Source organism: Canis lupus, chromosome 9, assembly GCF_011100685.1.
Source record: "Canis lupus familiaris isolate Mischka breed German Shepherd chromosome 9, alternate assembly UU_Cfam_GSD_1.0, whole genome shotgun sequence".
Lineage (NCBI taxonomy): Eukaryota > Metazoa > Chordata > Mammalia > Carnivora > Canidae > Canis > Canis lupus.
The window spans coordinates 42,749,482-42,776,547 of NC_049230.1; the positions used below are offsets into that span (position 1 = coordinate 42,749,482).

Consider the following 27,066-nt stretch of genomic DNA (forward strand, 5'->3'; position numbering starts at 1 on the left):
AGAGTGATTAGAATAGGGCCTGGTCTGCCAGGAGCACATAGTAAGTTCTATAGGGGCGCCTGGGTGGCTCAATGGGTTCAACATCTGATTTTTTATTTCAGTTTAGGCATAATCTCAGGGTTGTGGGATGTAGCCCTGTATTAGGCTCAGGAGAAGTCAGCTTGAGATTCTCTCTCTCCCTCTCCCTCTGCTCTTATCCCTGTTCATACATGCTCTCCCTCTCTCTCAAATAAATAAATATTTTAAAAAAGAAAGTGCTATATAAGTATGATCTATTTTTGTTAAGGGCAGGGGACACTGGGCCTACCTTCCCATACAGCAATTATTAGTTGGGTGGAGAACTGGTTGTGTACTTTACAGAGAATGACCTCCTAAGTTCACACAGAACACACCTAGCAGGTTCTCTCATCTTTTCATCCCCTCAGACAGACCCAGGTGTTTGATGTACCCCTGCACCCCAGCCGAGTAGTCAAAGTTTAGCATAAAACCTCACCAGGTCTACACTTGCCCAGACCTTCAAATCAGCCTTTCCTGTGCCCTTATCTACCCTAAATGGGGATGGGCAATAGCCCTTGGCAACCTCCTAGATACTCTGCTCCATCTGACAGTCTTGACCCTTGTGGCTTTTCCATGTTGGGCAGGAGTGCAGGTGCTCCTCCTGCAGTGCCCACCCCCCACCCCCCACCCCCAGCACAATGTGTCAAGCCCCAGCAGAATTCAACACAGAGGACAGGTGAGAGACCTCCATCCTCTTATCCCAGTTTTGGGCTTTAGGCAAAAGCTGCGTTCAGAAATTACACAAGTCTTGCCTTCAGGAATTGCACAAGTCTCGCCTTATTGTATCCTTCAACTGCAGCCCACTGCTTCTGAGTTGGCAGTCCCTGAAACACCTGCCCTCCATACTGCCCACCCTCCAGCCTTGGACCATTCACTAGGAAGAGCTTGAGCTGGGAATAGTGACTGGGTGTGCCCCTCCCCCATAAACTTAAAGCCCAGTAAAACTCAAAACCTACCCTCCCCACCTCCACAGTCAGAGGGCCCAGAGACAGTCAGTGGAAATCAGAAACTGAGATGGGAATTTGATGTGTAAAACAGACAGACGAAGTAGCATCTTTTGCTACCATTTATTTGCTATGTGGTATGTACCCAAGACATGAGTCATGTCTAGTATCCTACTCTCTGATCCCAGGAGACAGGGGCAAGGAAAGCCCAAGGAGAAGCTACCATATCATGGGGAAATGGTAGGGGCTGGTGGAGGCAGGGGGAAACCCAGGCATCCTGCTCTGACTTCTAGCAACTTCTGCCCTCAGTCATGAGGGGCGCCCTATTCTCCCATCCAGTGATCCCAGGTGCAGCAGTGGGAGAGGGGGAGGACAAAAAAGGAAGATGACTCAGTGCTGGATGGAGGCGTCTCGCTCTGCATGGCTATTTGGCTCTGGCCTTAACTATTGGTGAAATGGGGTGCAGGTGGCCAGGTCAAAGGTTGTGGCGTGGAATGCATACTCAGTAGGCATGGTTGGCAATGTAGAGGGACTGTGCTGCAGCTCCACCATCTTCTCCACTGCCTTCATACTTGCCCTGAGCCGCAAGCCCATTCACCTGTAAAAGGACAGGGGGTGAGAGGAAGGGGTAAGCAGGCTGACACAGCCCACAGGCACCAAAACCTGCCTAGGCTATAGCCTCTGGGTGCTGCCCCCTGCCTAGCTATACCCCTCTCCCCTAGTCACCACCTCTAGCTCCCAACCTCAGCCCGCTTGATGAACTCCTCAGTGGCAGCCCCAGCATTGTCTTGTTGCCCTTTCCAGGCATTGAGGGCAGAGGCCTGCAGGGCACGCCCATAGGAGAAGGTGAGGGCCCAGGGTCGAGGAAGGGGACAACGGTTGATGGCATTGAGGTTGAGTGATGCCTCCTCTTCACTCTGACCCCCAGACAGGAAAGTCACTCCTAGGGTAGAGAAGAGAAACTGATTGGTCAACTCCCTATTTTTCCAGGGTATGGGACCCATGAAGGCCACAAGACCCTGAGAATGGGTCTTAGGGACAGGAACAGGTTAGGAAGCAGGGTAGTACCTGGGACAGCTGGGGGCACAGTACGACGCAGGGCAGTGACAGTTGCCATGGCGATCTCCTCTGAGCTATATTTAATGGGACAAGCATGGCCAGGGGTCACCATGTTGGGCTTGAGCAGGGTCCCCTCCAGGTACACGTGATGGTCACTCAGGGCCTTGTACACAGCAGCCAAGACCTGGAGATCAGAGGGGGTTTACTAAGGTTCCAAGCCCCTGCTCAATGCTCTTCTCTTAGGGGAAAGTGGGCATGACTGTGAGGGTCAGTACAGGCTCAAACTCACAGGTATGTGTTCTGGGATGAAGTAAAAGAGTGCTTGGGGAAAGTACTTGCATCTGAGCCAGGGACTACAGGACGTGTCAGGCTCTCCTTGAAGTATGTACCTGGCCTAGGTGTAGACTCACCTTCTCTGTAACGTACTGACAACGTTTTAGGTCATGGTCTCCATCAGGCAGGATTTCAGGTTCCACAATAGGCACAATGCCATTCTGTAGGTAAGAGCAGAGTAACTTGGGAGGGGCAGTAGGGAGGAGGGGAGAAAGCCCTCCTAACCCTCTCCCCACTAGGCACAAGGCACCCATCTGACCCCTCACACAAACATACACACACCTGCTGGCAGATGCTGGCATAGCGGGCCAGCACGTTGGCATTCTCCAGAATAGCAAGTGCTGAGGGTGTGCGCTCACTGATTTTCAGCACACAACGCCACTTGGCAAAGTCGGCGCCATCCTTCTTGTATTGGGCACAGCGTTCCGAGAGCCCATCCAGCCCTGTAGGTATAGGACAGCTCATCACCCTGCCCCTCTTTGCCAGCATCAACCAACCAACAATCTTGCAGTCTTTACCCACCCACCTTTTTTTTTATATATATATATTTTATTTATTCATTCATGAGAGACAGAGAGAGAGAGAGGCAGAGAGACACAGGCAGAGGGAGAAGCAGGTTCCATGCAGGGACCCTGATGTGAGACTCCATCCCGGGACTCCAAGATCATGACCTGGGCTAAAGGCAGGTGCTAAACCGCAGAGCCACTCAGGAATCCCCCTTCACCCACACATTCTATACCTTGAGTGGTGGTTTCTCCATCGGTCCCTGCTAGAGGCACTACACCCTTATCAACCTGTAGAGGAAACACAGGCAGAGGGCTGAACCTAAACAGAATTCCCCTTGTCACCTCACACACACACACACACACATACACACACACTCATTCCATGTTCAACCCCCACTGAGGGCCAGTGGTTGCACCTTGATGCCCACGACAATGCCTTTATCCTGAATGGTACGAACGAAAGGAACACCATTATCGTCCTTCTGGTAAAGTGTCTCATGGAAGAAGATGACACCTCCAATGCACTTCTTCACACGGTCATCAGCACTGAACAGGACCTGGCGGTACAACCTGCGGTTTTCCTCTGTGTTCTCCACTCCAATTTGGCTCAGCCGCTTGGCCATGCTGCCTGGGGACAAACAAAAGAGAGGTAGCAAGCTCATCCCCAGGGCTCTCTGGCCACCTCTACCCCTACCTAGCCACAGGCCCCACCTACCTACAGACTCATCTGCAGCCAGAATGCCTTTGCCTGGGGCCACAATCCGGAGGGCGATGTCAGACAACTCCTTTTTCTGCTCAGCAGAAAGGGCTGGGTACGAGTGGGGCATGGTGACAGCTCTGTGGAAGAGAGAGACAGGATATAAAAACTGGGCCCAGCTACCTCTTTTGCTTCCTCTCCTGGCCATATGGACCAAATGGCCTCCTCCACCCCCCCAACAAGTAGGGAGCTAGGAACAAGGCAGCAGTCCTTGGCATGGGTCCTGTACAACACAGTGGCACCAATCCCTCTGACAGCTAGCAGGCTTAGGGCCCCGGTTCCCACATCTCCTTTTGTCCCTGATGGGCACCCTTCCCAGCCCTGGAGAAAGATGCAGGGTAGGGGTGGGGAAGTAAGCAGCCCTGAAGCTACAGGTCTTCCTGTGAAACTACTGCCCAAAGATCTAGTCCTTCTTTCAGTGAATTTGGCCCCTTCAGGTATGGAATAAGGCCTGGCCTTTCCAATTTCAATATTATCATCCTCAGCAGGGCCTCTAGGGAAAGCGCACTTACTTCCAAGACTTCAGAATGAAGTACAAGTACCTATCACCCTCTGTTCCTCAGCTTCTGGAGGAAAAGTAGGGGAAAAGTGGAGAGTAGGAGTGGCAGAAATAACTGCCATAAGCTTCTGTAACCTCTTCTTTTCTGTATCCCAAACATGACTGCCTTTGCAGCCAGATGGGAGCAGGGGATCAGGGTTGAAAGGAGTAGAGGGCCTGAGAAAGGGAGGGAGCAGGAGGGAGGAGGCCTGTGGGGAGGTGACAGGGAGACAGGCTAACTAGCCAGGGCAAAGACCTAAACCAGGGGTACAGAGTAGGCAAGACAGCTGGACAAGGAACTAGCCTAGGAGAGGGAGCAGGCTGAGATGAAAACGGGCTAGGTGGGAGAAGCTGATCCCCAAGAAAAATCCAGTAGGCAGAGGAAGATCTGAGATTAGAGGAGCTAAGGTCTGGGCGTGAGAGCTAAGATGAAGCGGTGCTGTGGGAAAGGCTGAACCATAGGGTTTCGAGTGGACAAAGTAGAGAGGATGTAAGAAGAGAGCTGAGAAGGCACAGCCAAGAATCCTCGGGAGCCAAGCAAGGGTGACAGAAGGAAAAGCTGGGGAGCGGAAGAGTGCTGAGCAGCTCCCGCCCGCCCAGGGCCTCACCTGTGTGCAGCAAGATGCGCAGCAAGTTAGCAGCGACAGCCACAGGAACACCGCGGATTCAGGTTGGCAACAACTGCGGCTCTAGCTCAGCCTCCTGTAAATGAGGCTGCGGATGCCGCAGAGCTACGTGACTCCCCCGAGGGGCGGGCACATCCCTCCCCTGGCCACGCCCCCTCCCCGGACTGGTGACTCAGCAGAGCCATGCCCACAGAGGCGGGGCGACGAGGTGGAGTGACTACCCTGCCAGGTCTCGGAGCTCTTGTACCCCTCCCTCCCACTTCAGGGAGCCCTACCACCAGCACCTCCCCCACCCCCCCGCCACCCCCACTACCCCCTCACGCCCCCACCCCCCGCCACCCCCCACACACACTCGCCGCCACCACCACCCCACCACCACCCCGCCCCCGAGGCAAGAAATGGCCTTGCCCTCATTTCTGCCACCATCGCCTTTACCCTGTGCTGGGCACTGTCCTGGATGTTGGGAACTGCGCCTGGTCTGTGAAGGAGAGTCACCTAAACAGTCACAACTGATGGGGTAAGGAGACAGAGGTACCAACAAAGTGTGGCAGTCCAGTGCAGGGAGTAAGAACTGAGTTTCTCTGTTCTCACCCACCCCCTTATTTGTCTGGAGGGGGATGGAGAAGGTAAGAGAATGAATCCTTGTCTGTCCATTCTCCCCACCGGCTAAGAGCCAGGGAACAAGCAGTCCAGTGCCCAGAGTATTTGAGGAAGCAAGAGAAGGGAGGAGGGGCAGCCAACTCTGGCTCTGGATGCAGTGGGAGGGTTGTATGGAGGGTGCCCAGGCAGGAGAGCCAACAATCTCCTCTAACCTCACCCAACTCCCACACCCAAAAAATAGGATTCATTGAACTTGAAGAAATTCATTAAATATATTTATTTAAATAGCATTAAACATAGCTAGCTCTATGTCCATTGGTCCTGGTGTTGGGGTAAGGGAGTATTGCAAGTAAAAAAAAGGAGTGAAACAGATTCCAGCTTTCAGTTTCTCAGCTCAGAAATTCCAGCAATCCCTGTAGCTCCTTGCAACTCCTCACAACCTCTGGAATGGACAGCAGAGTCTAGGAAGAGACAGAAAAGGTATCTCAGGGTCACATGTTCAAGGCTCCCAGTCCCAGGAATTACCGACTGAGTGAGAGGGGAGAAACCAGAAGCCTGCAACAGTGAGCACAGGCTGGGAACCAGAACGATACTCATCATACTTCCTGGGGCTAAGTCCTGTGCCAGGTGCCTTCACTATATGAACTCCCTCCCTCCTCTACCTCATAAATATGCTGAACGATGTCATCTAGTTTCTTTAACTCCTTGTCAGAGCGCCGAAGGTTCTCCTCTAGTATGTTTCTCTAGAAAATAAATAGGTTGCATTAAGTCCTGTACTCAGAAGAACAGCATAGTGTGTGGGACCAGGAAAATATGGCAGGGCATTTGCTAGTAGTAATGGGAAATGGGCCTAGAATGGCATGGGAATCCTTACATGGCTCTGGAACTTGACCATGAGCTTTGCCTTCTCATTTTTCATCTCCAGGAACATCACCCTCAGCTTTTCCACCTATAGAGATGTCCAGATCAGTAGAGGCACAGCCTTGGTTTCCCACCAGCTGCCCAGCTCCTCTGTTAACTCTGAGTCACCTCTCACCTCTTGGGAGAGCCACACTTTCTCCTGGATCCAGTTAGTGGCCATAGGCTGACAGTCGGGGTTCAGCTGACCTGCTAGGGTCTCTTGTAGCACCTTCGTCTCTGTCTCTGCACGCCGAAGTGAGCGAGTAAGCTGGGTCACCTCTTCTCTAAGGCTCTGGAGATGCGAATGAAGAGGTATCCAGTAGCCCTCAAAGGGCCTCTTTATCCTTTTTTGTTTTTAATTTATTCACGAGAGATACAGAGAGAGAGGTAGAGACAGAGGCAGAGGGAGAAGCAGGTCCCCATGAGGAGCCCGATGTGGGACTCGATCCCAGGATCCAGGGATCACGAACTGAGCCAAAGGCAGACGCTCAACCACTGAGCCACCCAGGGATCCAATTCCCACCAAATTTAAGATTCTAACTACCATGGACGCAGAAGGTCAGGCATCATACAGAACATACTATGAGCTCGCCACTCTTGTCTATCTGCTCTAGTATCTTCTCATTCTGCTGTTGTATCACTTCCTGGAGCTCCTTTTCATTCTGTGAGGGAAAGGAAGGAAAGCCGCACTGGGACAGCTGGCTTTTTAGCAGCCCTTGCCAGGAGATAGGATTTAATGTCTGACCCATGTTTAGCTCCAGTAATACCAATTGATAACAGTCCAATTCTTTCTCTAGGGCTATGTTAGGCAAGGCACATTTCAGTGTTGAGAGAGTTCTGCCAGAGTTCCTGACTTCTAGGTCAGTCTGGGAGATGGGTCAGCCCATAGCTAATTCCCAAGCATGTGAAATGTCTGACCCTGGGAAGGGCAAAACTAGGGCAATGATTGGAAAATTCCCACCACCCAGATTCCTGGAGAGACCATGGGTCCCAGTGGGCCAGTAGAGCTGCCCCAGTTCTTCAACGGCCCACTTCTAGGCCCCTCCTTCACCTTGTAGCGCAAGCACAAGGCCTGGTTCAGCTTCTCTATGTCTGCCTCCTTGGCCTTCTGGGCTTCCTGATGGTGTTCTTCCTGGGCCTGTAGCCTAGCCTGCAGATCACAGCTAGGGGAGGGAAGGATTCAGCATTACTGCTGTCCTCTGAGGCACTGGCTGAGCCCTTGACATAAGGAGCTGTCTTGCTTGATCTGCCCTCTCTAATCAAGACTGCCCTCCACTCACATCTTTCGCTGCAGAGTCCTGACAATTTCTTCTTTAGACTCTTGCAGCAGGGAACACAGGCTTTGAAGCTCCAGAGTCATAGTACCCATTTCTGCCAGACTCTTCTCCATGCCTGGGGTCTCTGAAAGAGCAAGTCCTAACTAGAAGTAGAGCTCTTTGGCTCTGAAAGGAAGAAGATGTATGTAGCCATCATTGCCACAACTCTTATCTTTGTTCCCCACCCATAGGATTTGAATCTCCAGAACACTGCAGATCTCAAAAGGCAGAAATAAAATGAGCCCACGTAAAATTGAGGTTTTTAGAGCAAAGCACTTCTCACTGCTTTAGTCTTTATCATTAGTACCAGATCTAGAAATGAGGCAGGATCCCTGGAGCCCATCCTAACCTGTAGGCTGAAGGGAAACCATTGATGCTACTCGGGTGAAAGCACTCTTGTCACTTCCCAGCAAGGGCACAGGAGCTGCTTCTACCTCTAAAAGAAAAACCAATTGAGGTAGAGGGCCTCTTTGGTGACCCAGTCAAGGGTCTGCCATGACAGAAGCCAGGGAGAGAGATGTCCGTTGGTGAGCATCTTCAACAGCTGAAGATATCAGGGGCAGGGCTGCAACTTTCCCACTCTTAAATCCCAGGGACTCTAACCTTCATCTGCCACTGCTGTCAAGACGCTCCCCAAGAAGGTACTGTCAGTAGGTGGAGGGTATTCTTGGGCAGGAGCACAGGCTGCGCTTACCAGGAGGGTCTCTGGTTCAGCCTAAGGGTAAAGGAGAAACATGGTCAGCTACTCTTCAGGGTCTGTGATTTCCTGAACTTCCAGGTACCCCCTAGCCACCTCCTCTGGAATGCTCTTCTATCTACTCCCTTTTTTCTCTATCAGCAACTTCTCAATTAGCTCCTTTCCCTGAGCTTAATTCTCTAACTAAAACAGTAACAATTTAAAACAGAAACCTTCTTTTTAACTTAAATCCCATTTTTAAACTGCCATTTCTCTTTCCCTTCCGATTAAAAAAGACTACATTTCCCGCCTAAAATTCTCACCATCTATTTATTGACTCCCTAGCCCCACTACACTCAGTCTTCTGCCTCACCACTCCACCAAAACTCTTTTTACCAATAGCATCCTTACTTTCAAATTCAATGGACAGTTTAAATTTTTTTTTTTTTTTTTTTTCAATTTATGATAGGCACACAGAGAGAGAGAGAGGCAGAGACACAGGCAGAGGGAGAAGCAGGCTCCATGCACCGGGAGCCCGACGTGGGATTCGATCCCGGGTCTCCAGGATCACGCCCTGGGCCAAAGGCAGGCGCTAAACCGCTGCGCCACCCAGGGATCCCCTCAATGGACAGTTTAAAGCTCTTGTTTTACCTATTTGATAATCGATGACCATGTTCTTCTTTTAGAAACTTTCTTTGCTCAGCTTCTGGGACAGGACTCTCTCCTTCTTAGGTAGGCCTCATACCTTTCTAACAATTTCTGCTCTCTATCCACAGGTCCTTCCTTAAACTGCTGGACTCCTTTTGGCTCATCCTTAACCTTCTTTATACTCTAACCCATTCCCCAGGTGGCCTTGCCTTGGGACGCCACAAAAACATCCACCTCTACATGGTTGACCTTTCAATATATCTCTCTGAAGTATATGATTTTCTCAATCTCCAGACCAAAAGGCTCACCTGCCTGTGAAAAATCTACCAGAATGTTCCATAGTTCACCTGAAATTTAATATGTATAAAGCTGACCTCACCATTTTCCCTGTCCCATCCCATCAAAAATCTATTCCTCCTCCTGTATTTACAATCCTAGAGCAGGAGGGTTGGGGCAGCAAATTACAGTTTGTAATATCTGGCCAGCCACCTGTTTTGGTAAATAAAGTTTTATTGAAATACAGCCATACACATTTAATTATATATTGTCTATGGCTGTTCTTGAACTACAAAGGTGGATTTAAGTAGTTAAGGCAGAGACAACATGGCTCACAAAACCCAAAATATTATATTGTACTTTTTTTTATAAAGATTTTATTTATTTATTCATGAGAGACACACAGAGAGAGAAGCAGAGACAGAGGCAGAGGGAGAAGCAGGCTCCATACAGGGAGCCCGACGCAGAACTCAATCCCGGGTCTCCAGGATCACGCCCTGGGCTAAAGGTGGCGCTAAACCATTGAGCCACCCGGGCTGCCTTATATTGTACTTCATAGAAAGTCTGCCACCCCCAGTTCTAGAAAGTACCATCATCTTTCCAGCAACCTAGAGATCATCATTCACTCTTCCACCTTATACCTACACCAAATTGATCACCAGGTTATATTACTTCCATTTTCTAAATATGTATTGAATTCATCCAGTCCATCCTCTCCTCCCTACCCCTTCTATAATTGTCATTAGTTCAAGCCTTCAGGCCTCCTGTCTACTTCTCTAGTCTTGTCTCCTTGTTTGTCATTCTTGCCCCATATACCTGCTATGCTCCAATTATGAAGAGCTGGCTTCCCAGTCCCCAAGCTTGCCAAAGTCCATATAAGCAGGGCCTTGTCTTGTTCACCTATAGCCCCAGCACCTAACCCAGGTCATGTTACAAGGTAGACACTACGAAAAAGTACACACAGTGCCTCTCTTTCATACACCATCCACTCTGCCTAGAAGGTCTTCCTATATAACCTACCCTTGCCCTACCCTATAAACTTCCAAATCTCAAGACTCTGCCCAAGGATCACCTGCTTTGAGAAGACATGCTAACTCTCAAAGGTATATTTCTCCATGCAGACATCTGTCATGATCACAAGTCAAGATGTCAGGTTTACACTCCTCTTCTTGCAAGACTGTGGAATCTTTAACATTTCCTGTGCTCAGCACACACTAGGGTCAGATCATAAGTACTTTCAGAGTTCTGGATCCTGGTTGTAACTTTCACTGTTGAATAAGCTAAATAACTCTATTCTAAAGATATCAACAATTTATTGTGTAGGGTGGACTGTAGGAAAGCCAAAGAAGCAATGCTAAATTTCTGCTTTATTTTTTAAATTGTTTTAATTAATTAATTAATTAATCAAGTATTTTTTTAAATATTTTATTTATTTATTCATGAGAGACAGAGAGAGAGGCAGAGACACAGACAGAGGGAGAAGCAGGCTCCATGCAGAGAGCCCGACGCGGGATTCAATCCCAGGACTCCATCCCAGGACTCCAGGATTATGCCCTGGGCCGAAGGTGGCGCTAAACCAATGAGCCACGTGGGCTGCCCTAACTTATTTATTTTAGAGAGATAGAGAGTCTGTGTGAGAGAGAGTAAGTGAACGAGTGCAGGGGGACGGACAGAATGAGAGGGAGAGAGAATTTCCAGCATACTACCAGCTGTGAGTGGACCCCAATGCAGGACTCAATCTCATGACCCTAACTAAGATCATGACGTGAGCTGAAATCAAGAGCCAGATGCTTGGTATCCCTGGGTGGCGCAGCGGTTTGGCACCTGCCTTTGGCCCAGGGCGCGATCCTGGAGACCCGGGATCGAATCCCACGTCAGGCTCCCGGTGCATGGAGCCTGCTTCTCCTTCTGCCTATGTTTCTACCTGTCTGTGTGTGTGTGACTATCATAAAAAAAAAAAAAAAAAAAAAAAAAGAGCCAGATGCTTAACCAAATGAGCTACCCAAGCACCCCATCTACTTTCTTTAAATATTGTCTAATTGGGGAAGCCTGGGTGGCACACCGGTTGAGCATCTGCCTTCAGCCCAGGGCCTGATCCTGGAGACCTGGGATCGAGTCCCACATTGGACTCCCTGCATGGAACGTGCTTCTCCCTCTGCCTATGTCTCTCTCTCTCTCTCTCTCTCTCTCTCTCTCTCTATCTCTCATGAATAAATAAAATCTTTAAAAAAAATAAATAAAATGACATTGTCTAGTTGAAGAGAACAGACATCCAAGGAAAACTAATGCAAGTACAAAAGCAGAGTAAGTTCATGAGGAATATAGCAGGAGATCACTGAGTCCATGTGATTCCGGAATATTTCAAAGAAGGTGCAATAGGGAGAATAAGGAAAGGAAAAGGTATTTCCAGTTTGAAATCAGAGGAAAATGGGCATGGGAACAGCCCAAGTCTGGGTGTGATTAGAGATTGGGCATGCCAGTATACAGACTAGTTGGAGTAAAGAGTTCATAATAGAGAAGCAGGAGACAGATGACGAAAAGTTTGAGTGACAAGATGAAGAATTGCCATAGGTGACTGAAAGTCAGTGAAGGTCAGAGATAGAATAAGAATAGCATTTTAGGAAGACCATTCTATGCAGTAGATACAACTGGAAAAACTCTTGAAAACTAGGAATAGAGGAGAACTTCCTTAACCTACAAAAGCCTACAGCTAACATCATACTTAATGGTGAGAAAGTTCAAGCTTTCACTCTAAGATCAGGTACAAGGCAAGGATGTCCCCTTATACCCTTCCTTTTCCACATCGTGGTGGAAGTTCTAGCAAATGCAGTAAGACAAGAAAAGGAAATAAAAGGTCTACAGATTGGGAAGGAAGGAATAAAACTGTCTTTGTTTGAAGATAGGATTGGAAGGAAAGAAAAGGAACCTCCAGATCCTACCTTCTCCTTTAGTTTTGTCTGTAGGAAGAAGGTGAGTCTCTGTAGTTGCTCAGTCAGCACCCCTAGCTCTTGCGAATACTGGCGTGTCTTCTCCAGATGTTGTTCCTGGCTCTCTGCTATGGTGCTAGCCAGGTTAGCCCTGAAATAAAGAGAGAAAACAGTCAAAGACCAGGCAACCTCTGAACACCTCTCCCAAATCCCCACACAGAGCTGCATTCAAAGAGGAAAAAAAAAACAAAAATGACAACAACAACAACAACAACAACAAAAAGAGGGAAATAAGGGGGCTCCTGAGTGGCTCAGTCATTTGGGCGTCTGACTCTTGATTTCAGCTCAGGTCATGATCTTAAGGTTGTGGGATCGAGCCCCTGGCTCTGCACTGAGTGCAATCTGCTTGTCCCTCTTCCTCTACTCTTCCCCGCCTCATGCTCTCAGCTCTTTCAAATGAATAAATACCATCTTTAAAAAAAAAAAAAAAAAAGAGGCTGTGGACCCTATTACAATTCTCTTCTTGGAAACTTTAGCTTCTCAAAGTGCTCCTGGGAAACATAAACAGTAGGTGAAGCACAGAAAGGTAGAAATCTCACTTCAGGTTCTCTACAGTATCTTTGAGGTCCTCACACTGCAGGCTGCGCTCCCGGAGTGCTTCCAGTGTGGTTTTCAGCTGACATTCAACCTGGCCCAGCTCTAGGTGAGCAACCTGGTTCTCTTGGTCTGCAAACTGGGGACACAGGAAAAGGAAGGGCGGCAAAAAGCGAGACAGGGAGGGGGGGAATAAGGCTAAGTAAGAAATCTTAGAGCCCTAAGTAAGAAATCTTAGAGCCCTGGGAACAGAGGCTTTTTCTGGTCCACAGTCTCAAACCTTACTTCAATACCATCAGAAGAGTCACACTCCTACCGGCTCCCTGGCCCCATGCCATATTCCTTACCTCCAGGGTCTCTTTCAGGTCTTGTACCTCCTTGGTCAGGACAGCCTGTTGTTGCTGCAGCTCTGCCTGCAAGTGTTTTAGTGCCACCTCTTCCGTTTGCCATCTACCAGAGACCTTATATTAGATTCCACTGGTCCTATTTCCTGGGTGCCTCCTGCCACAATAACCTGATAGTAACTCACTGAGCAGCCTGCTCCTCATTGCTCTGGGTAAGCTGGCAAAGCAACTCATCCTTCATGGCCAGGTCCTGGGTACAATGGGCATGCTGACTCTGTAGTTCATTTAGCTGACTCTCCATGCTGGCCAGAATCTGCAGCTGAGCCTGGAGATCTAAACCAAAAGTATCCTAATGATACCATGCAGTCATCAGGCCAAAACCTCCACATTCTTCTGCTCCAAAACAAGTGCTCTAGAGCACTTCCTTGCTTTACTGCCACACCTCTAGCTTCAGCAGGGCACAAATGCTTGTGCATGCATGTGCACACATACCCCTACCTGTTGCTAGGCAACTGTTTTCCAATTCTAGTTGTTCTATTCGGCCTTTGCAGTCCTCTAGATGGGTAGTAGCTTGTTCCAGCTCCCTGGAAACCTAGGAAGAAAAGACATATTTTTCTCCTCTGGTTTTTCCTAAATCAGGAATCCTAGGATTCAGCCCAGCTTCTCTTTCTGGACAGAACAGCAAAGCAATTGCTCTTGGGAGGCAACACTACAGAAATAAGGCTGGTCCTCAGTAAAAAGAAGAAAGAGGAGAAAAGTAGCTGAAGAAGGTGCTGAAGAGCAAAGGAAACAACTGGGCCCAAGGCCATCTATAATGAAGGGAACTGGCTGGTCTCCAGACCCACAGAGTGGAAAAAAGACAGGTCCAGGGTAAGAAGCTAATGATACCACTCATTAGAAAGGCCTTCTATAGAGGAGGAGTAGTCAACCAAGCCTAAAAAGTCCCCACTCCTGGTTTGTACCTGCTGCTTTTCCTCAATTGCAGCATCACGCTCCTGGAGGGCCTGCCGACTCTTAGCTGTGAGTTTCTCTGTGAGTTGTCGAGACCGGCTCAGCAAAGCTGTCCATGTTATGTACTACCAGAGGAAGCAAGCAGGTCAGGAGAACACATTTGAGGCAAGGCTCCTAACAGGGCTGGCTATGAGTAAAGGAGTGATATGCTGGCCTCAAATACTCACATCCAATTGCATGGATATCCAGTCCTGTTGTAAGTTTGAAGTCAGACTCACTGTCTGCTGAGCCACCTCTTCTTGCTCAGTATGAAGCCCTACCTACACAGAAAGATTGCTTATGGAGAACATGCCCCTTCCCTCTGGATACAACAAAATGGGGGTATATGGCCATCCTCCCTCTCTATTAGCATGGATCCCAGGAAAAGAAAATGCCTTCAAATTACCAGTTGGGTCTGGGTCTCCTTCAAAAGGCCTCTGAAATCCCCCATGGATGCCAGGTCCTGTTCTAGCTGGCTGATACGCTGGCTGGCGTGTGCACAGAAAGCCTCTAGCACAGCCTCTGCCTATTGAAGGAAGAGGTGGGCAGAGGGGCAAAAGAGCACAAAAAGCCCTGACTCTCCACACCTGTGGTTTAGTTCATTATTCCCCAGGGCAAGCAGTCATCTGTGTCTCAGGTGAATTTGTGTTCCTGCAGGAACCCTGAGGAAGAGACCTCTCACATCCAGGAACAAAGGCATGGCACCTTACCGCATCCTTGCCTCTGAGGGCCATTTCCTCTTTGTGCATTGCCTCCTCCTTTTCTGCTTTGAGGCTCTGGAGCCTTGCCTTCAATTTCCTCAACACATCACAACAGCAGGAGACCATAGTTTCTATACGCCGAGACTACAAGGTAAGAACCAGACACTGCATCTAGTTACCGCCCCTCTCCCCCCCCCACCCCCCCCCCCCCCCCCCCCCCGGCCGCTTTTTTTTTTTTTTTTTTTTTTTCCATCTCACCAGAGGCCCCTGCCTTCACCTTCATGCTGCTTACCTCCTGACTCAAGGCAGTTTTATCTTCCTCGAAGTGCAACAGAGATAGATGAAGCAAGGATATCAGCTCTTTAGAAACCAGCACCCATGACTGCTGTGGAGGGAAAGGTGGTTAGGCTAGATCAAATAAAGTCCCTAAGCAAGAAATAAGCAAGGACAGTGGGACGGAAACCACTGACCCCAATTCTAAGCTCCCAATAGGGACATGTCCTTAACAAAGGTTTGGAAACCTCCCTTCACTACCATGGCTTAGTATCACCATCTGCTAACTACTCAGGATTCTCCATTCTTTATCTTCACAGGAGACCCAGAGATAATATAAGGTCAATCAAAGCTTACCATGACATTCCTGGCCTGCTGCAGAACCTGTCCAATCTCTTGACTCTCCTGAAGATGCTGAGGTTTCTTATTTATCTGGGTGGAGAAACAAAAGCTGTGCCTTTTGCATAGACAACATGCACCACCAGCACTGCATTCCCCCTCCCACCCCCTGAGATACAGGAGCCTCTCCTATTAACAGTAGGAGCAAAGCTCACAAGCTCGATGAAGCCAAGTCAGAAAAAAATTGAGATACATAAAAAATTCATTTTCAAAATAACTTTTTTTTCTAATTAGAAGAATGAAACTGGGCAGCCCGGGTGGCTCAGAGGTTTAGCGCCGCCTTAGGCCCAGGGCCTGATCCTAGAGACCCAGGATCGAGTCCAAAGTCAGGCTCCCAGTGTGGAGCCTGCTTCTCCCTCTGCCTGTGTCTCTGCCTCTCTGTCTCTTATGAATAAATAAATAGAATCTTAAAAAAAAAAAAAAAAGAACGAAACTATAAGAATGTGCTTAATGTAAAATTTTAGAAACACAGAATTAATAAAATGGAAAAAGAAACCATTAATAATTTCACCACCTGGAGCAACAATTTTTTTTAAAGGTTTTTTTATTTCAGAGAGAGAGCATGAGTGGGGAGAGGGGCAGAGGGAGAGAGAGAAGCAGACTCTGCGCTGAGGAGGGAGCCCCATGTGGGGCTCAATCCCAGGACCCTAAGATCATGATCTGAGCCAAAGGCAGCCGCTTACCAACTCAGCCACCCAGGCGCCCCTACTTAATTTTATTATACTAATGTTATTTAACCCTGAATTTATATTCACTCTCCTCACTGAAATAGCCTGAGACTGGAAAATCTGCTTTAGGGAGACCTATCAAAGCGGACTACTACTCATTTTTTTACTTCTGATGATACTTTACCTCACCTTAAAGCCTCTCAAAGATTATCTGAACTCTGATTTCCTTTCTTTAAAAAACCATGACTTATGTTATACTTCCTTTCCCTGTTATTAAAAGCTCTTCATAAGCACATAAAATTAGGTTGCAGATTATCCCATCTTACGGTGTATCATTTTTCATTACACTTTTTTCATTATTTTAAAAAAAGCTATCAGTTTTATGCAGCTTTTTTTTTTTTTTTTTTTTTTTTTACCCTAAGGATACGTCCCTAGAAGTAGAACTACTAGGTCAGAAATTCTGAATTGCTTTAAGGGTCTTACTTAAATTACTTGCAAAAAAGGTTAAGCCAATTTATATACCTTACTAACAACAGGACAATACTTACTAGCATTATCTATTTTATTTTTGCCATTTTGGTAGACGAAAATAGCATCTCATTGTTTTAATTGGCAATTCTCTTGATCACAGTAACCTCCCCATATACTCCTTTGTCGTTTTCATTTTCCCATTCTCTATCTATTCGTTATCTTAGTGCAGATAAAAATTAGTATGCTACATTGAGTGGAAAAGTATGATCTCAAGGCAGCAGAGCCATACAAAGACTCAAGTTCTGAGACAGAAGCAGGAGCCATCATTACTGCTGAAAGGCAGCCATCATCTAAGACAAAACCTACTGTGGGAGCAGCAGTGCTGAGTCACGATGTTACAGCAGTCTGGATTTAAGGGGACAGAGCTTGTAGAGTTCACTGTTCCCCTCCCGCACAGAGCAGTCATGATTCCCTACTGCATCATGTAGTAAGGCATGGAGGATGCCATGAGCCCCAGACAGGGGACGCATGCTGCTCAGAGCTGGGCAGCCAGGCAAGTGATGAGATTAGTGTGAAGGAAGCAGCCACGCGGCAAGGACAGGGCACTGCGATAGAGAATGGCAGCCGGTGCTATCATTGCCTCTATTTGGCTCTGCCTCAGTGGCATCCAAAGGGATTTGGCGATGGGGATCCCTGGGTGGCGCAGTGGTTTAGCGCCTGCCTTTGGCCCAGGGCGCGATCCTGGAGACCCGGGATCGAATCCCACGTCGGGCTCCCGGTGCATGGAGCCTGCTTCTCCCTCTGCCTATGTCTCTGCCTCTCTCTCTCTCTCTGTGTGACTATCATAAATAAATAAAAATTAAAAAAAAAAAAAAAAAAGACAAAGGGATTTGGCGAGCTTCAGGGAAAGAGGGTACGAGGTCAACTCAGGGATGGGGAACAAGGTCAGGATTTTGGCAAAAGATAGTCATTATTTTGAGAATATTTTCAACTCAAGGTCTTTGGGCATTTGGAGACCATCTCCTCTTAGCAGCAGCCACCCATTACCTCAAAGGCCACAGGACTGAGGCTCTCAATTCCTCCCTGGATACCATTCCCTTCCTTCCTCAGCTTATGCTATCACAACCAGAGTCCTCTAGAATAGTGGTCTTTTTTTTTTTTCCTAAAAATTTTATTTATTTATTCACAAGAGACACACACAGAGAGAGAGGCAGAGATGCAGGAAGAGGGAGAAGAAGGCTCCCGATGGGGAACCCGAAGTGGGACTCTATCCCAGGACCCCAGGATCATGATCTGAGCCTAAGGTAGACACTCAACCTCCAAGCCACTCAGGTGCCCCAAGAACAGTGGTCTTTAAACTGTTTTCCTGGGATCCCTGGGTGGCGCAGCGGTTTGGCGCCTGCCTTTTGCCCAGGGCACGATCCTGAAGACCCAGGATCGAATCCCACGTCGGGCTCCCGGTGCATGGAGCCTGCTTCTCCCTCTGCCTGTGTCTCTGCCTCTCTCTCTCTCTCTCTCTCTCTCTGTGTGACTATCATAAATAAAAAAAATTAAAAAAAAAATAAAAATAAAAATAAAAATAAAAATAAAAATAAAATAAAATAAACTGTTTTCCTTTCATATCTCCAGAATAACTTTGAAAGACTGAATATTGAGGTGCCTGGGTGGCTCAGTGGTTGACATCTATCTTTTTTTTTTCTTTTTAAAGATTTTAGTTATTTATTCATGAGAGACACAGAGAGAGGCAGAGACACAGGCAGAGGGAGAAGCAGGCTCCTTGCAGGGAGCCTGGTGTGGGACTCGATCCTGAGTCCTGGGATCAAGTCTCATATCGGGGTCCCCTCGTGGAGCCTGCTTCTCCCTCTGCTGCGTCTCTGCCTCTCTCTGTGTCTCTCATAAATAAATAAAATCTTCTTAAAAAAAAGACTAAATGTATTTTTTAAGATTTTAATTTATTTGCGAGAAAGAGCAAGAGAGAGAGCTCTAACATGAGTGGGGAGAGGGGCAGAGGGAGAGGGCGAAGCAGACTCCCCACTGAGGAGGAAGCCTGATATGGGGCTTGATCCCAGGACCCAAAATCACAACCTGACTCAAAGACAAATGCTTAATCAACTGAGCCACCTATGCAACCCCCAAAAGACTGAGTACTGTTTTGTTTTCTTTTTTAAAGGTTTTATTTATTTATTCATGAGAGACACAGAGAGGCAGAGACATAGGCAGAGGGAGAAGCAGGCTCCATGGAGGGAGCCAATGTAGGACTAGATCTTGGGACTCTGCTATCACACCTTGAGCTAAAGGCAGACGCTCAACCACTGAGCCACGCAGGCGTCCCAAGACTGAGTATTTGAGGTTTAAATTATTACAAAGGCTGTAATTTCAAACCATACTATAAATATTGATAGTTTGAGGGGCACCTGAATGGCTTAGTTGGTTAAATGTCTGCCTTCAGCTCGGGTCATGATTCCAGGGCCCTGGAATTGAGCCCAGCATCAGGCTCCCCACTCAGCGCCCTCACTCGCTCGTTCACTCTCTCTCAAACAAATAAATAAATTTTAATAAATAAATCTTGATAGTTTGAAATAAAACTGTTAAATCACTCTTAAGTATATCCAACAGTATAAATAGTACATATACCATAATTTTTTTTTAATATTTTATTTATTTATTTATGAGAGATAGAGAGAGAGAAAGAGGCAGAGACACAGGCAGAGGGAGAAGCAGTCTCCATGCAGGGAGCCTGACGTGGGACTTGATCCTGGGACTCAAGGATCACGCTCCGGGCCAAAGGCAGGCGCCAAACCGCTGAGCCACCCAGGGATCCCTACCATAATGATTTAATACCTATTTGATACCATCAAAAAACGTATAAACAGGGGCTCCTGGGTGGCTCAGTTGGTTAAGTGTCCAATTCTTTATTTCAGCTCAGGTCATGATCTTAGAGTCCTGGGATCAAGACCTGCATCAGGCTCCACACTTAGCGGGAAGTCCACTTGAGGATTCTCTCTCCCTTTCCCTCTGCCCCTGCTTGTGTGCACTCTCTCTCTCAAATAAATAAATCCTTTTAAAAAATGCACAAACAAGCTCTTCCTAAAAGTCAGACATTTTGGGGCCCCTGGATGGCTCAGTCACTTGACTTTGGCTCAGGTCATGATTTCAGGGTTGTGAGATCAAGCCCTGCGTGAGGGTCCACCCTCAGTGGGGTGTCTGAGTTCATTTCTTTCCTTTTCCCTCTCCCTCTGCCCCTCCATGTGCTCATGTTCTCTCTCTCAAATAAATACATCTTTCAAAAGTAAGAAATTTTTTATCATTCCTTTTTCTCCTTGAACCTGTATTTTTACTCTTCTCAGAATTTTATCCTAATGTAACAAATTTTAGTATCTCTATATATCTATAATATAAAATCTATTATTATTAATCAATATATCTGCAACAACAGAAATCCATTTTAGTCAGTAAAATTTTATTGCAAATCATCTATTAAAAAAATGGATGGTGCTTCTTATTAGTTCATGTTTCTGTGGAGTACTGTAATGCCTATACTAAGACATGGCTCAGCAACAATTCCATGCTGATTTTCCTTTCTTATGAGATTTAAGCACTGAGAATCCTCATATAAATAATGGGAATAGGGGATCCCTGGGTGGCGCAGCGGTTTGGCGCCTGCCTTTGGCCCAGGGCATGATCCCGGAGACCCGGGATCGAGTCCCACATCGGGCTCCCAGTGCATGGAGCCTGCTTCTCCCTCTGCCTGTCTCTCTCTCTCTCTCTCTCTCTCTCTCTCTGTGACTATCATAAATAAATAAAAAAATTTAAAAAATAAATAAATAAATAAATAAATAATGGGAATAAGTAAGAATGGAGGAAAAGAAAAGGGCACATCACCCAATTCTAGGCGCTCCTTTGGAGATACATGCCAAAAATCTCATATTGAACTTCTGTCAAAATGTTTAATGATCCACAAATATAACTAAAGTCTTCCTTCAATTTCATTGAAAGCATGCAAAAATGATATGTTACATAATCATCATAGTCATTTGCTTTCTTAGCATGGACACAAATATTTTCAATTGTCCTTTGATTACTATTCCTTGACAATGTAAGATTCAAGATAGGTAGTAAATACACTGTTTGTTAGTAAAGTGGACAGGGGCAATTGAGAATGGGGAAGTAGGAAAGAAAAGAAATTAGTCAAGAGTACATGTGGAGGACGCCTGCATGGCTCAACCGCTGAGCCACCCAGGTGTCCCGAAACTGACTCCTTTAAAACTTTCCTGGGGATCCCTGGGTGGCTCAGGAGTTTAGTGCCTGTCTTTGGCCCAGGGTGGGATCCTAGAGCCCCGGGATCAAGTCCCACATCGGGCTCCCGGCATGGAGCCTGTCTCTCCCTCTGCCTGTGTCTCTGCCTCTCTCTCTATCTAGGTCTATCATAAATAAATAAAATATTTTAAAAAAATAAAATAAAAAAAAATAAAACTTTCCTGGCTTGGGACACCTGGGTGGCTCAGCAGTTGAGCATCTGCCTTCGGCTTAGGGCATGATCCTGGAGTCCTGGAATCAAGTCCCACATCAGGTTCCCCTTGAGGACCCTAGTCTCCCTCTACCTATGTCTCTGCCTCTCTCTGTGTGTCTCTCATGAATAAATAAAACTTTCCTGGCTTATATTCCCTTGGAAAATCTTGATGTATCCCACGGGTATAAATGAGTACCCACAGCTTTAAGGGATTATCCAGATCATCACCTTTTACACATATTCTAAGGAAGAGGGCCCACTGGGAAGAAGAACATTCATACCCCACCGGGAGATGTGCCAGTCTGTGTGCTACTGTCCTGAACTTCTGAGTGAGGGACAGTCAGCTGGCTCTTCCAGTCCCGCAGCTGGCGAGAGAGAACCTCCAGAATGACAAGAGAGTTCAGCAGGTTATCTTCCAGGTCGTGTCGAGATAAGGCAGTCAGATCTAGAGGACGGTTGCTGTGGCAAGAGAACAATATGAGAAGAGAAGAAAGAAGAAAGGGGAAGAGAGGGGCACAGCAGGTCCAGGCTAATGAGGCCCAGGAGGCACAAAGATATAGGGACACTTACCCCCATAGGAGGTGCTCTGTCTCAGAAGTACCATCCTTGACACCTGCTGGGCCTGTCTGGGAGGTGTTTGTACTCTTTTCCTGTGCTACTGGGGGAGTAAACCAAGTCCCTACAGAGCAGGTAGGGAAAGGGGTAGTGCTAATCGCAGTATCCCGAAGCATAGAGGGAAGAGATAAGCTCTGGCGGAGATTTTCCAGCATGACTGAAGTATTTATATCCTTTTCCAGCCAGGCCAGTGGAGACATCCAAGGCCCTGTATCAGAGATGAGAACCCTACCAGTATCTTCTACTGTTGGGCCTGCAGCTGTCTGGGATTCCATTTCTCTTGGATTTGGGGTCAGGCATGTGAATGGAGTAGCTTCCATATTTGAGACAAGTGCTTGATCTCCTAGTTCAACCTCCTCCGGGAGTATGGGAAAGCTAAGTTCTTTTTCCTCTACAGATCTGTGCTCTACAATTTCCTCCCCTGGGTCCACATGACTGACAAGGAAATCTGTTGCTAAGTCAGTTGAAGGGGAGAGCCAGAACATGGAGGAAGGCAAGGAGGTATTACTTTCAGAAGGGACTAAGTCCTCAACCACAGCCTCAGTCCTACTGCCCCTAAAGCATTCTTTGGAGCAGTGTGGTTGTTGCTCAGAACAGGTATTTGGTAGATACTCCAGGATGTGGGATGGAGGATGCTGAAATGTAGGTTTCTCAGGCATAGTAGGAACAACTTCTTTAAGGCTGTCTTCTAGGCAGGCCGCCACCCCCTCTCTTAGCAAATCTCCTGGGTTCAAAGGCTCATCTGGAGAGGTGTTATTTGTCTCTGCCATGGTATCTAAATGAGCCTCAAGTGTGACATCTTGCTGCTGCCCCACTGGAGAGGGTACAAGGAACATGGTTTTAAACACACTGTTGTCCAGTGGATCTACTGCTTCCTCAGATATTCTGGGAGTAGAGTTGGTTTGGGGATTCAAATCTAGAGACTGTTCATCTGATTCACGATGACAAGCTTCCAGGCACTTTGATGGATGGCTGAACTGTTCTGAAGAGGAGTCTGTCCTCTTGGCATTGACAAAATCCAGTGGAGATGCAGTGTTGCTATCTTCCTGCCAAAGAAAACAAAAGTAGTTGGCCAAGGCAGTCAATTCAGGTTCCCAACCTACAATTATGAGTACAGAATACTGTCTAAACTCAAGGGAAGATTTTCCTCTTTCCTTTTTTTTCAAGATTTTATTTATTCATGAGAGACACACAGAGAGAGAGAGGCAGAGATATAGGCAAAGGGAGAAGCAGGCTTCATGCAAGGAGCCTGGTGCAGGACTTGATCCCAGATCCTGGGATCATGCCCTGAGCCGAAGGCAGATGCTCAACCTCTGAGCCACCCAGGTGTCCCAAAGGAAGATTTTTCATTACCTCTGCTTAAGTAAAGACTTGGCTATGCCCTGCTCTCACTAAAGAAACCCTAAACTAAACCTAACTAGGGCAGCCTGGGTGGCTCAGCAGTTTAGCGCCACCTTCAGCCCAGAGCCTGATCCTGGAGACCCAGGATTGAGTTCCACGTCGGGCTCCCTGCATGGAGCCTGCCTCTCTGTGTCTCTCATGAATAAATAAATAAAATCTTTAAAATAAAATTAAATAAATAAATAAATAAACCTAACTAAACTTTAACTAAAGCTGGGAACCCATCTTATGTCCTTGCAAGTGAATCAGCCTACAATACAAACAAGGCTGAGATAATCTATCCATATCCTGGAGGTGATGGTAGCTTAAATGTGACCCCACTCATCTTCAGTCCTAATTCCATTAGAGGAATGGATAGGAGAGATCCCTAGGTAAGCTCTGCCAAACTCTAGAGTTGCTCCAAGATTTTCTCTCTTCTGGGACAGATGAGAAATTGGGGACCAGAGTTAGTGTAATGTTTTGCTGGGGCCCACAGAGATCCATGGACCCTAGGAAAAAGGGCAACGTCAAATAATGAGCACTGACTCATATGTTGTGATCTTATCAATAAAATAATAATGTATGTTTGCATATTATTAAAAGAACACAGAGGAAAATATGGAAGGATATAAATCAGGATGTTAAAATGGACTGGTTACTTGGGAAAGGCAAGGCATGTGTGGAAAGAATTAATTCCAGAAGAGGGGTAAGAGAGATAGGAAACATGGAGCTAAACAAAAAACAAGAAACAAAAAAAAAAAAAAGGGAAGAGGCAGAGAAAAAAGAAAAAAATTGCCTTTATAAAAATATATTACAATAATATATAGATGAGTGTGTATGTACATACACACAGATTCACAAAAGAAATGTAAGAAAGGGGGTACCTGGGTGGCTCAGCTGGTTAAGCAACTAACTCTTGGTTTCCCCTTGGGTTGTGATCTCAAGGTGGTGAGATTGAGTCCTGCATGGGGCTCTGAGTTGGGCATGGAGCCTGCTCAGGATTTTCTCTCTCCCTCTCCCTTTGCCGCTCACACATGTGTATGCATGGGCACGATCTCTCCTTCTCTCTCTCTCTCTCTCTCTCTCTCTCTCTCTCTCAAAAAGTAAATTAAATAAATAAATAAAAGAAAGGCAAGAAAGGATTTTCAAATATGATAGTTATCTAAGATGGCAAAAACATACCTTCTTTCTTATATATTGTTTGAATGTTTCAAACAATGATCATCTATTATATAATTAATCAAAATTTAAAAAGCAAGGGCAGCCCAGGTGGCTCAGTGGTTTAGCACTGCCTTCGGCCTAGGGTGTGGTCCTGGAGACCCAGGATCGAGTCCCATGTCAGACTCCCTGCATGGAGCCTGCTTCTCCCTCTGCCTGTGTCTCTGCCTCTCTCTCTCTCTGTCTCTCATGAATAAATAAATAAAATCTTTAAAAAAAAAAAAACTAAAAAAGCAAAAGTAATAGTATTTTGTTGGGGAAAAAATTCTTTTTGTCTGTGAAGCTGACTATATCAGAAGGTAGCAAAAGGGAGACCTAAATTCCATTCTATTCTGCTACTGTGATTAAAAGGCTGTGGTTCAATTTTATAAGTTCTATGAAGATCAGTTCCCTATCACTTCTTGGCCTTTTGGCTAAGATCAAGTGTATGAAGATAAGTTCCCACTAAGTACTTTTTTTTTTTCTACCTAAGCTGTACGGTTTAATATGGTAAATTAAAATTAAATAAAATTTACTTCCTCAGTCCCATTAACTACCTTTCAAGTGCTCAACAGCCACATAACTCATAGCCACCATATTGGACAGCCCATGTTATCAAACATTTCCATCATCCCATAAAGATCTCTCTTTTTCTTCCAAGATTTACTTATTTATGTGAGAGAGAGAGAGCAGAGTGAGGGGCAAAAAGAGAGGGAGAGGGGAAGCAGACTTCACACTAAGGAAGGAGCCCACTTGGGCTCAATCACAGGACCCTGAGATGATGACCTGAGCCAAAACTAAGAGTTAGATGCTTATCCAACTAACCCACCCAGGTGATTCCCAGAAAGTTCTACTGACCAGTAGGTGTTAGATTGTTTTCAAGAAAGGCCACCATCTTCATACATCTGTTATTCAGGATATCATGTTTTTATACATTCTTTTTTCCTCCTATAATCTATTTTATTTATATCCTATCTCCTCCAAGAAATAATTCAGACTGCAAAGGGGCTGTGGGCTGGCTTAGTCAGTGGAGCATGCGACTCTTGAACTTGGGGTCATGACTTCAAGCCCTACATTGGCTGTGGAGCCTACTAAAGAAAAAATGAATATAACTAAAAATAAAAATATTAAAAATAATTCAGACTGCATGAAAAAGAACAAATAGATCCGGTTAATGAAATACAAAATCACAGTCAAAAAAGAAAAAGGAAGCAAATCTTCCTATTTCAAGGAGTAATCGTAGCTTTATCTGATGATCAAATTTGACCCTGAGCTTTCTAGAAGCCAGAGCAAGAAGAAAAATATGGCAAACTACAGGTAGCTCTCTGTATCAGAAAGAGAAAAGGACAGCAATTTCTTTATGAAGACAATTTTCCAGGCAGTTAAGCTCTTAAAGAAATTTCTTCAGGGCATCTGGGTGGCTCAGTCAGTTAAGTATCTGCCTTTGGCTCAAGTCATGATCCCAAGGTTCTGGGATCAAGCCCCATGTTGGGCTCCCTGCTCAGCCCCTGGCCTCTGCTTCTTCCTCTTCCTCTGCCCCTCCGCCTGCTTGTGCTCTCTCAGTCTCTCTCTCAAATAAATAAATAAAATCTAATTTTTTTTTCTTCAAGGAACTTTTAGAAGGGTCAGTTAGTTTCCTTCTCTGGCAAGTTTTTACAACAACTGAAAAGCAGTTTCTACAGGGCTACTTCTCTCAAGACTTTTGACAAAAGCACAACTCAACAGGGCAATTCTACAATGGGCTAGTTTAAAAGATGGTCCAAGTACCTTGACTTTCAGTGGGGTAACTTGATCCCAGGAAGAGTTCTGATTAACTCTTGGAATGGATGTGAATATTGCCTCACTATGGCAGCTGACTGATGTCTACGTGTGAGCCCACGTTAGGGGAAAACCACTAAGCAAAATGATGGTATTTCTCAGTAGTTCGGTAAAGGTTTAATGAGGGAGGAGGTGATAGAAACTAACAGCTAAATAGAGGTCTAGGTTCTCGGTGGATTTCCTTTAACCACCCTAGGGCACCTCTCTGTTGGCCTGAATAGCTGTAAATGGATGTCACTAAGGTAGAAGACTTCATTATGGTTAATTACGTTCCAGCCCTGGCCCTCTGTTCCTCTGAGCGCTCGACCTCGGCAAAGAGCCCAATCGAGAAGCCGGCCAGGCGAATCTCACCTGCAGTCCCAGCTTGTACAGTGAAGAGGTTGGCGAGTGGCATACCGGGGGCCCTTTTCCAGAGGTGGTGAAGGCACCGGGCTGCAGGACAAGTTCTCGGAGAGGAGTTCTCATAGCTGGTTTTCCCTGAGAAAGCAGAGAGTGTGAGAATGCCTGCGCTGGGCCAGCCCGGCCCTTCTCCCCTAAGAAGTGGGTCCTGGGGCAATAGGAAGAAGGGCAGACTTCCACCCCAGTCGCGCCGAAGCGGCAGAACCAGTAACAGACTCCATACACAGCCCCTTCCCCGGGCTGGGCCCAGCTTTCCGGGACCCTCGGCGTTGCCGGCGTCCCCGCCCCGAAACCCCGGCCCAGTTGTCTCCGTCCCTGAGGCTCTCCCGCTCACCGGTTGGGGCGAAGGCGACCCGCTAACGCTCAGCGCTTTCACCCGCCACATTTCCACTACAGAACGCCGATCGATCCCCTCTCACACCCAAGAGCAGACGCCACGTTCACCCGCCGTCTTTATTTGAACCTGCGCCGCGCCTCACGATTGGCTGCGGGGGCCTGGGCGCGTCGGCCTGGCGGTCCGCTCCGGGCTCGAGCCCGGCGGGCG

General features: G+C 46.9%; 2 protein-coding genes across 3 annotated transcripts; both read right to left on the minus strand.

Moving 5' to 3' along the window:
* Positions 1-1,085: 1,085 nt before the first annotated feature.
* On the minus strand, positions 1,086-4,928 carry ALDOC (aldolase, fructose-bisphosphate C). The gene is made up of 9 exons (NM_001286945.1): positions 4,803-4,928; positions 3,615-3,736; positions 3,316-3,527; positions 3,133-3,187; positions 2,676-2,836; positions 2,471-2,554; positions 2,070-2,244; positions 1,745-1,944; positions 1,086-1,599 (listed from the first exon to the last, which is right to left on the minus strand). The coding sequence occupies exons 2-9, from the start codon at positions 3,724-3,726 to the stop codon at positions 1,504-1,506; spliced, it is 1,095 nt and encodes a 364-aa protein (NP_001273874.1). The 5' UTR covers positions 3,727-3,736; positions 4,803-4,928; the 3' UTR covers positions 1,086-1,503.
* A 750-nt stretch (positions 4,929-5,678) lies between these two features.
* SPAG5 (sperm associated antigen 5) lies at positions 5,679-27,025 on the minus strand. Of its 2 annotated transcripts, none has more exons than XM_038548243.1 (24): positions 26,857-27,025; positions 26,475-26,600; positions 21,684-22,774; positions 21,395-21,572; positions 15,423-15,497; positions 15,085-15,174; positions 14,802-14,936; positions 14,498-14,617; positions 14,280-14,372; positions 14,064-14,177; positions 13,600-13,693; positions 13,287-13,434; positions 13,105-13,207; positions 12,763-12,896; positions 12,176-12,314; positions 8,240-8,351; positions 7,986-8,072; positions 7,601-7,721; positions 7,372-7,483; positions 6,902-6,982; positions 6,457-6,612; positions 6,295-6,369; positions 6,083-6,163; positions 5,679-5,881 (listed from the first exon to the last, which is right to left on the minus strand). In XM_038548243.1, the coding sequence occupies exons 1-24, from the start codon at positions 26,905-26,907 to the stop codon at positions 5,810-5,812; spliced, it is 3,588 nt and encodes a 1,195-aa protein (XP_038404171.1). In that variant the 5' UTR covers positions 26,908-27,025; the 3' UTR covers positions 5,679-5,809. The 2 variants fall into 2 exon arrangements, with proteins under 2 accessions (XP_038404171.1, XP_038404170.1); XM_038548242.1 differs by having other exon boundaries at positions 15,085-15,177; positions 26,857-27,024.
* Between the last annotated feature and the right edge of the window lie 41 nt (positions 27,026-27,066).